The sequence below is a fragment of the Anoplolepis gracilipes genome, chromosome 13, assembly GCF_047496725.1.
Source record: "Anoplolepis gracilipes chromosome 13, ASM4749672v1, whole genome shotgun sequence".
Taxonomy (NCBI): domain Eukaryota; kingdom Metazoa; phylum Arthropoda; class Insecta; order Hymenoptera; family Formicidae; genus Anoplolepis; species Anoplolepis gracilipes.
This window is the reverse complement of record NC_132982.1, coordinates 270,707-281,968: the sequence shown is the minus strand read 5'-3', so window position 1 is coordinate 281,968 and position 11,262 is coordinate 270,707. Positions and strand designations below refer to the sequence as shown.

At 33.1% G+C, this 11,262-nt stretch overlaps 1 protein-coding gene across 1 annotated transcript; it reads right to left on the bottom strand.

Moving 5' to 3' along the window:
• Positions 1-555: 555 nt before the first annotated feature.
• On the bottom strand, positions 556-11,034 carry LOC140672715 (uncharacterized). Its single transcript, XM_072905100.1, is given in 5 exon segments — positions 556-827; positions 830-1,757; positions 1,843-2,228; positions 6,665-6,929; positions 10,744-11,034. Coding segments are annotated over 5 exon segments (2,142 nt in total).
• Between the last annotated feature and the right edge of the window lie 228 nt (positions 11,035-11,262).

Below are 11,262 nucleotides of genomic sequence, written 5' to 3'. Positions count from 1 at the left end.
CCTGTCCAACCTTTTATATATAATGTGTGCATTCCCCTTGAGGTATGCTTTACTAAATAATTTTTCTTTTTTTTCTAATTTTTTTTCATTATGATAATTAAGAAAATGCAAAATTTATAATTGATAAAGCGATTTTTAGTATGATTTGGTATTGACATACTAATATAATGGTTTTAAAAGTATTCTTGTTACGTTCGCATAATTTGTTTATTAGATTTTAGCGATTCTGATTTTATAGTAACATATATTCCTATATATTTTAATAGAGAAAATTTCAATTCTTATTTAGAGAGTTAAATGGTAAAGTAGTCTAATGGTTGCAATTATATGATTTCCTTTATTGATAATGGTCAGTATTATTTTGCTAACACTATGTAAGCAAGCAATATCCAATTTAATAGCTATATAATATTTTGCTCGATTAAATATTTTATTGCGCGAATTTGAGAGATATACGTATATCTCATACCTTGTGTTCATATTTCTAGCGGTACGTTTATATTTTGAAAATTTTTATTTGAAATTTTTTGGCGGGACGTCACATCCCCCCCTTATTTAAGAACGAATTCCCGATGTTATCGGAGGGATTTGTTCAATATCGTTCAATCGCTCTCGAAGGTCAGTGTAAACAATGGGAATAGGGGTGGTTGTATTTACCGCTGTTGCATTAACGATAGTTGACTCGATTTTGGATGCTGTCGGTGTTACTGGTGAGGGACTCATTGGCTCCAGGGGAGATTGATCTTCTTCTGGCTCTATTCTTCGTTGATTCACGGATCCTCGTGCTAAGTGAAGTAGGAGATGTGTGAGAGAACTCCATACGGCGCTAGCAGGTGCAGACTGCATCCGTACACGGTGTGAAGGGCGTATCCATGGATTGCTGTGTCAATAGTCAATTTAATGAGTCGTATAATTAGGAATACTCCTAGAATTCCGGCCGTTGCTGATCCGAAGGTTACAAATCTACCCCAAATTCTTGAGACGATATTCGAAGCTATTTTCTGGAGTGATTCCTCGTCTAGCAGACTGTATATAGAGACTTCTCCGGGTATGACAGCTTGTCCTGTCATCCCACGGGCTATGAAATTTAGAAGTGCTGGTTTCTCTGCAGGAAACATAATATGATCTCGTAACTTTTCTATATCCTTTTCAGTATATATTCCACTAATGGCTAATGGACCTGGGGTGAGGTATTTCCAACTCAAAGAAATCATCGGATGTAATCGTTGTGGAGGTAATTGTATGACTTGTGGATCAGGGGTGAGCTGGATCCATGTATCATCTCTGCGGTAGAGTATTGGTAGTTCAAAGCTACATTTCTTCTGAGTCCCGAATTTGGTGAGTATCCTTGATTTTGGCGTTAGAAATAGTGAAGCGTTCCTTACTGTTTCAGGGAGCTCGGCATAACATTCTTTTGTTCTCCGAATTATGGCGTCAACGGGAATACATTTTATTACATGAATTGCCTCTCCTGCAGTGACAGCCATGTATCCTGGTCCTTTCATTAATCGATAGGCGAATTCGTCAGGCTGTAAGGTGGCAAATGATAAGGTGTTAGTTATTACATCTTTTTCCAGCTCGCATTTCTGTTGAATGACATTGTGGTAAAGAGATGTCATTTGATATCGTATGTGTTTTTCTACATATACAAACTTCGAGTTCATATATGCAAAAATATCAAGATTATCAATTGGGATTGTTCCTCTTTCGGCGAAGACGTCTCCCTTTTTAGTTTCCAGTAAAGAGTTTGGGATGCTCTGTACGAAGCGTGTATCCGCACAGTGGCTGTTCCCGTGTTCTTGTCAGAGTGAAGGTTATGTCTTGTGTTGTCAGGCTGTATACAATAGGTGATTTTCCTTCACTGGTATCGTCCGTAGTTTTGATAGCAGGTCCTTCATATAGAACGTCGTATTGATGAAAATTACATGAAGAGGTAGACATCGGTTCCCAATAGGTATATCCATCCTCTGAATCGATGCAAAATCCTTCACTGAGCGTACAAATTGTTCCTGATTTTAGCATTATTTTTCCAGTATTTAGTTTCACGGGGACATAGGTTGATTTTAATATTCTGGCGACAGCTTGCACGACAACGTCGTCCCATGTTCCATAATGGTCGGAATACTGCGTGCTTTTGCATTTTCCATCGTTGCCTACGCTTCCAGCCATGGTGATGCTGTAGGAGGCGATTTGGTTGACTCGGATGCCGTCGATTAAAACTCTTGCTCCTAGCGAAAGAGTACCATCACGAAACATTCGTTTGCACTGTGAGTGTCCGGTTTCATGTATATAGTCAGCACGTCCGTTATGCACGATGGAAACATGTGAGTGCATGCCACAGTAATATAGTTCTTGAAATTTCAACCTTACATTGTATTATATATGCATGATTATAGTCAGATAATTGAAGCAGTTGGATATAAGTATCCGTAGAGTTTGATGTTTTATGCGGAAGATTGCATTCTCCCACATCCAACAACGAAACCGATATGATATTTAAATGTCGCCCTCCGCAATCAAAACCAAGAAGGGCGAGGGAGGTTTGCGCAGTGAATAATAATACTAAATGATACATCATTTCTGTAAGTAAGCAGATACAATTTATTATTTATACATGTATATTTGTATGAATATAATATATATATATATATATATATTTACTTTATTTCATGGTATTTCCATCTCATTTGTTGGTTCATACATTAATAGTATCTTTACTTCCGTATTGTCGCAATCATACAACTCTTCTACATTATTTGGGTCTAATTCTCTTCCTCTGAGTACGCAACATATCGCTAAATAATGCATGAAGAAAGTAGAACATTCTTTTACGGAAGTATAAGTAATTATATCATTTCCGCAAATATAACAATTTTCTTCTTGAAAAATACCACTATACATGCCATGGAATTGTATAAGTCCGTACGCTTGAAAATTTTGTTGAATTAATCTGAAGCAAGTGACGCAATATCGATTATATTCCAGGACAATGCGTCAGAATATAAGGCGGCTTATATCTATAAGGTTTAGGTCTACACATTTTATGAATTACTATTGCTACGTAGAAATATATATATATATATTTATTTTATATGTATTCAAAAGTTATTACTATTATTATTATTATAGACCAGGCCAGGCTCAGGTCGCCAATGTCTCCAAGGAATGGATTCTCCTACTGAAAAGATGATACTTGTATATATATATATATATTTCTTAATCTGAGCACTTATACATAACTCTATTGTCTATTGTTTTATATCTATTCTTATATATATATTTGTATTATACATTATATATTATTATTTTTTTTTTATTTTCGTATTTTATGTGTTATTTGTTATATTTTCTCTTTTTTTTATATTAGTATTACTACCTTGTGATTATATCTAACCTAATATTTTTATATGCCCATGTGTATATGTGTTTAGCTTTTAGTCGTCGATGACTGCTAATATTATAGGGTCCTCATAATCGCGGATTGTACGGTGTAGTTGCTCTATTTCAGTAGTGAATTCAAAATACCTATTGATATAGGGATTGCAATGAGCTATAGGTTGGATAGTTCCCATGTGATTTTCGCATGCATAACATTTATTTCTGTAGAATTTTGTGCCATCTACGCTTGATGTCTCTTAGTTTCCTGGTAATATGACTTTACTGATTCAGGAATTAGTTTATTATAACATGTGACGCATAAAGTGACATGTGCATCATATATTTTTTGATAGGAGCGAGTTTTGAAACAATGTACGGTATATAATTTTTGAAGAGCTTCTACGGAAGGGTGTGAGGAAGATAATGGTGAGGGACCTGGCTGATTGTGCGTTGAATGATGCACCTTGTTGCCTGAATTTAATTAGTAGTATCTAGCTCCGTTTACATGTAATATGAGCGGATTAGGAAGAGTATTTATTTGTCTTTCATCGCAATACAATATGAATTCTAAGAACCTCAATAAACATTGGTCGCATTAATTTACGGGTTTGACTATGGTGATATCTGTATTACACCGCGCGCAGATTATTACACGGAAGTGTTTGCCGGAGATCAAGTGGTGTGACACTATCCACTCATATTGATCTCGATATCGTGGTTGGTAAATGTGATAACACTGAGTACAGTAAGCAAATCCTGACGCGATGTCTATACCCAAAAGATTTATAGCACCGCGAGGTTGAAAGTATTTGACTTGGATCGAAGCTAGGTTGTATTGCTGTGTTGAATTGTAGCCCAGTAGTATGGTTTCTTAAGCTCATTCTATAAAGAGAAAAAGAATAGTGTGTCACGTGCTGTGACCCGCTGTTATCGTCTACCTAGGTGTCAATAACAGGGTTGCTCTCTATTTAGTTTTTTGGGTAATCTGTCTAAATCGGCTATACCCAGGGCTCCGCCGAGAGCAGGATCAATATGTACTAGAAACTAACAAATCGGGGGATTTTTTTACTGATCTGGAATGATGATAATAGAGACTTGATTTAAAAACTCTTTTATGATATTATCTAAATTGTAAATAATGTTTTCTTTATTTTCTTCTATAAATTGGATTAAACTTTCTAATATGACTTCAGAGTCAACAAAGGGATTTTGTTGAATTTTAGAATCAGTTGTCTGAGGCCTCATTTATTTTATTTTATTTGATAAGAAAAAAATTAAGAAAGTTGGAAATAAAGCGATTAAATTTATGACATATGTATTTGAAAATGATTAAGAATGTTAAGCAAACGCGTTGAATCCCGCTATTGTATATTTGATATAGTCTGGTGGTCAGAATGCAATTCACTCGGGACTAACGAGAGGCTGAGGAAGTTCTAGGAACTCCATGACACCATGACAATTATCGCGTATGCAATGAACGTGACGCACAATGACACTTGAGTCAATTAAAGATGAAAGAAAAAAAAATAAAATTCTAAAATTATATCTGCAATAGTTTTGAATTTATTCAATTTTAAGTTGGAGCAATAATTATGATTAGAAAATTTCAATTTTGAAATTATAAATAGATTGTGATTAATTTGACAAATTTTCAATTATATTAGAATTGAGGTAAGGATTATAGTGGTTCGTGATAGTAATTATGAGGGATTACGTACTTACTGTTGTTGTATAGTAGAATTCACCGTCGGAGCAATTCCAAATATATACTGATTTTGAAAGTTTTAATCTACGACTTGTATAATGTAAGAGCAAATTTCTCATTAATTAATGACTGCTTTAATATGAAGAACAAAGTTAAATTGTGAAATTTAAATGATTTGGATTTATATTGAATGTAGATATCTCTTTCCTTAAGAGAAAGTCAACTGTTGTAATATTTTATTTTTCATAAATATCGTTGATGCATCTATTCATGTAATAAGAAAAGATTATTAAAATTGTTATTGCTCTTATGTAGATATATATATATATATATATATATATATATATATATATATATATATATATATATATTCAGGCGATTGACACTTATAAAATTACAAATTGACTCACATTCTGATATTACTCTCAAGAATTATAAAGTTAAAATACTATATCAAGAAATTTGCAAATTTAGAATGAAATTAAATAATCGATCTATCAATGTAAGAGAATTAACTACTCGCTATACTTAATTTAATAATAAAAATAACGGAGCATCCCTTGCTTAATCTCTTCTTCCTATTTTCCATCGGAGACAGTGATTTTGAAACAGTAAATTATATCGCTGGCCTCCACCATATTCCAGTGTACATTTCTTTATATGACACCTCACCACACAGTGCTGAACCTGCAAAGAACCATACTCTTATTAACATATATATATATATATATATATATATATATATATATATATATATATGTATATATATATGTTAATAAGATATATATATATATATATGTAACATATATATATATATATATATATATGTTAATAAGAGTATGGTTCTTTGCAGGTTCAGCACTGTGTGGTGAGGTGTCATATAAAGAAATGTACACTGGAATATGGTGGAGGCCAGCGATATAATTTACTGTTTCAAAATCACTGTCTCCGATGGAAAATAGGAAGAAGAGATTAAGCAAGGGATGCTCCGTTATTTTTATTATTAAATTAAGTATAGCGAGTAGTTAATTCTCTTACATTGATAGATCGATTATTTAATTTCATTCTAAATTTGCAAATTTCTTGATATAGTATTTTAACTTTATAATTCTTGAGAGTAATATCAGAATGTGAGTCAATTTGTAATTTTATAAGTGTCAATCGCCTGAACTGTGAGTTATTCAAAAGAGTGAGATATATATATATATATATATATATATATATATATCTCACTCTTATATATATATATATATATATATATCTTGTATGTATGTCTAGTTAACTGTATAAAATTTTTATTTCGGAGCTTGAAGGTGGAACAGTTTATTGCATTAGTCGTAAAAGCATATGTCTAGATTGTAATTATAATTGTTTTGCAAAATCAAAGTTGTTAGAGTAATATGATGTCATATAAATGTTAAGCACGATGTGTTATAAATAGTGGTTCAATTCGGAATTCTTTTCTTTTTTATTATATTTTGTTGGAATATGAGTACGTTTTTCTTTTTTATTAAAATAGTAATATTCTTCTTGATTGATCATATGTGCGTGTGTGTGTATGTATTTAAAATAGTGACTTACCTCTATTAATGTCACTAGTTTTGCTGATTTTCCTGGACCTTTTCCTCGTACTCTGGACTCGTGGATCTCCCTCAGGGATGTCAGTGGTAGACGTTGAGGCAGGATGCAGCTTGATTTCAACCAAAGGTCCAGGCCAGCCAATAAATTCGAAGGTTCTTCGCAAAATGGGAACTTCGACTGAGTCGGATGCAGGAAGCTGATCGAAAAGTTCTACGACAATTCTTTGATTGTCCGGTACGTTAATTTGTCTTTTTTTTCTACTTGGCTGAGACCGTTATCACTGTTCGAAATTTGTCTCTGTCGGCGTAAAGCGGCACGTAGTTGTCTTTGTCGTTTACCGGCGCGACGAGAACCAGGCATTTACTATAAATTATAATCAAAATTTTATTTTAATTTGAAAAGTTATTCATTTCAGTTTGACAATCTGGATCAAGCGACATTCAAGCAGCTCATCGACTAAGTCTCAGCTCTGCTCGAACTAACACGAGGGGCACGTCACTCTACTCTATCCCAGGCACGGGTCTCGCTAACGCTCAAAATCCAGACGTACGTTAAATATTTTATCGATATTAAATTAATTATAGTAAATACTGGTTGGGGGTGAAGGAACACTATATTAAAATAATGAACTTGTGAATATTCTGAAATAAGCGACTATGTATTTTAAAAGCTTGAAGATTTTACAGAGATTGCAAGTAATGATTACAAATGTTGGTCACAATTCGAATGTAAAAAGTACAACCGCACTGTACCAGAAATTAGAAATTAATTAACAATAAAGTAGTAATTCTAAATTATAATGTAGAGTGAGTCGAAGCTCTAAATTATAATATAAGACGAGTCGCGAAGACGAGAAAGTAAAGTATTATTAAAGATCTACCTTGACGACACAAAGTAGCTGACGAAAATTAAGTTAAAATTGATTTTAGGACGCAGTGAATGTATAAAGACAGAGACGACTTTTCACGACTTCGGACTAACGTTTCGGAGAGATGTTGAAGTGACTTATTAAGATGACGAGTTGTTAGCGATTGTACGGTTATGATGGTATTTTTCGACTGGTCACTTCGGATGTTATAATGCGACTTATTATGATGATAATTGAAAAATGACTTATTAGGTTGATGATTTTTTAGCGATTGGTCATTCCGGATGTTATAATGCGACTGAACTGTTTAACTGATGGTGAGCGACTGGCTCTGTCCGCAAACTCGACTGACGTTCTGCGGTCCGTCCCCATTTTCGGGTCACCTTCCTCTAGGCGTCCGGTGGATCCAAGACTTCCCGGGTTGGCTACTCGTCCGGTGGAGATGGATTCTTGATCTTGGTGAGGGAACTCTCCGCCTTCGAAGACGTCAGAAGCGGCGAGCTCTTCTTAATCTTAAGTTGATATTCAGCGGTGAATATCAAAAAGCACGTTGTTATAATATTTAGTTTCGTCGAGTCGCTGCGTCGAGAGATAGGAATAATATTCGGTTTCACTGGTCTCTGCGTTGACATAATATTTAGTCTCGCTGAGTCTCTGCATCAATAGATAAGAATAATATTCGGTTTCATCGGGTCTCTGCGTCAAGAGATAAGAATAATATTCGATTTCACTGAGTCTTTCTCGCCGTCGTCTATTGCGTCATCATGCGAATGAAAGGCTCTTTGTATTATAAAATAATTTCGCACTCTTATATTATAATTCCTTTTACAGCAAGAGAGACTTATTAATTTAACTATAGCAAGAGTTAATATTTATTCTCAAAGTTATTATGTCTCATCATTAATTTTTCTTTTCACTTATTAATTTATGCTTTTATATTTGAATTTCCTTTAATTTTCTCTCTTGTTGTATCACATATTTCATATTGACATATCTGCTTTTATTATAGTATCTATATGGAAGGTTTAATTAATGCAATTTAATACTGTTATTTTTAATTTATAATTCCTTTCTATCGTGATTCCTTATGGTTTTACTTTAGCATAGGAGACTAGCACTCCTTTACATATATATGTATATATATATATATATATATATATATATATATATAAACATATATATATATATATATATAGTAATACTTGTCATACGTTATTTTTTAGAATATTACTTTTTCATCAATTACATTAAGAGAAAGTCTTCCAAGTAGATTTACATGTTGATATATAAAATCAGCTTATTAATATTATTAAATATATTAACTTATATGGATTTGCATATATATATATATATCTCTGAATGCTAGTGTGCGTATATCTTTTGAAATGTACTTTACTGAATAATATTTCTTTTTTTTTCTTATTATTTTCCTTTTCATTATAGTTATGAAAATGTAAGATTTATAAAGCGATTGTTAATTTTGTTATATTAATTTGCAAGTATTTCTGTTACGATCGCGTAATTTATTTATTGAATTTCAACGATTCTGATATTACAGTAGTATTTTATTTCCATATATTTTAGTAGAGAGAATTTTAACTTTTATTTGGAAAATTAATATATAGTAGTCTAATGATTACAGTTTTTTTTTATTTCTTTACTGATAAGGATCAGTATTATTTTGTTAATACTTCTATGTAAGCAGTGTCCAATTTAATAGCTATATAATACTATGCTCGATTAAATATTGTATTAAGTTCAATTTGAGATATATATGTATATCTCATACCTTGTGTTCATATTTCTAGCGGTACGTTTATATTTTGAAAAATTCAATTTGAAATTTTTGACGGGACGTCACAACGTTATTGTTGGGCAATATTTCAAGTACTTCAAAGGGTCCAATATATTGATCAGAGAATTTTCCTTTAGTTGGTTCTTTCAATAAGAATACGTAATCTCCCTATTTAAATTCTTGTACGTGAATATGTTTATCGTAGTAGTGCTTGCTTCTGTTTTTGGATTGAATTAAATTTTGCCGCGCTTCTTCTTGCGTGTCGCGCAATCGATTAAATAAATCTGTTAAACATTCGGTATATGTAGGGTTTATATTTTCTTCCACTATAGTGTTAGATGAAGGTAATCGTGCTATTCTTCCAAAAATTAATTTAAAAGGGGAGAATTTAGTGCTTTCATGTATGTTCGTATTGTATGAAAACATTGCTAGGGTAAGATGATCATCCCAATTTGAGTCATAGTTAATTTGTGTTTTCAGATATTCTGTTAGGACGTGATGAGACCTTTCTATTGATCCGTTAGATTGAGGATGATACGCGGTAGTATGATATTGTTTGATTCTAAACTTTTTTGCTAAGTTTCTCATTAAGACCGTTAAGAAATTAGATCCTTGATCGGTTAAAATGGCTTGTGGGGCACCGTAAACACATATGAAATTCTTAGTAAAGGCATCGGCGATTATTAATGATGTGGCTTCTTTTAATGGTACCGCGACTGAATATTTTGTTAGTAAATCTTGCATAGTGAGAATGTAAACGTTTCCGTTATCGGATATGGGTAATGGACCTACAATGTCCATTGATACTTTGTCGAAAGCCGATCCGGGAGTGTCGGTGATTATCATAGGCTGTTTAGTTTTTACTCTAGTTAATTTTTTTAATTGACGGGTTCGACAATTCCGGATAAAAATTTGAATATCCTTTTTCATTGTATTCCAGTAATAGAAGGTTCGTAATCGATTGTAAGTCTTAGTTATTCCTTTATGTCCACCTATTGCTGAATCGTGGTATTCGCGGATAAGAGCTGATCTGTTTTCTATATTTGGTGTTTGAATAAGTTCTTTGTATATAGTTACGCGAATATTAATGTCATTTACATGTTTAATTAATTGTTTTTCTACATAAGCCCAAGGGATATTATCAAAAAAGTTAGTATTCTTAATTGAGATAGATTCTAATTGTAATTTATTTAAAACGTCTGTTAATGATTTAATACAATTTTTAATCTTGTCTGGCTCTATTAACGTGCGATGATTGAGTTTTAGTGGTAAAGATATTAAGGTCTTAGAGCGTAATGTATTTATTTTCTTAGCTCTTTCATAGGTTATATCTTTGTATGTAGGTAGGAGATTAGCTTCTTATAACTCTTTTACATCGTTATCAAGGGGTTTACCGTTCAGAGTTATAAAAATTACGTAATTATCATTATGTTTTAACAATCTGTCGCGGCTTATTAAAACTTTAGCTTTAGAGTCAGTGGATACTTCTACGTATGGCAAAATATCAGTTGGCATTAACTCTGTGTCGCTTTCATCGCTGCTTGTTTCTAAATCTTTATTACTAATAACGCTCTCATTACTATTGTAATCTTCAATAATCATTGAGTCAGAAATTGGTTTATTTATAGGCATATTGGGATGCGTTATTACAGGTGGGAGAGTATGGGGAATAACTTCCACGGAGGTTTGGCCAGGTGGTTGTGGCATTGAAAATAGAGATTCGTCAGAGTCAGAGTCAGGATCAGGTGGAAGAGAGGGGCTTTTTCTAAAGGGCAGGACTTTGTCACGTCCAGCGCCTCCGCTTGACACTAGTCGCCGTCCGTTGACGCCATAGGCCACCTGTTAAGTAGACATAGTAAGCGTTAAGCGCCTATAAAAATTTTTTCCTTTTCTTCTTATATATATTGTTACGTCAAACGGGGTCGCGGCTCCTAA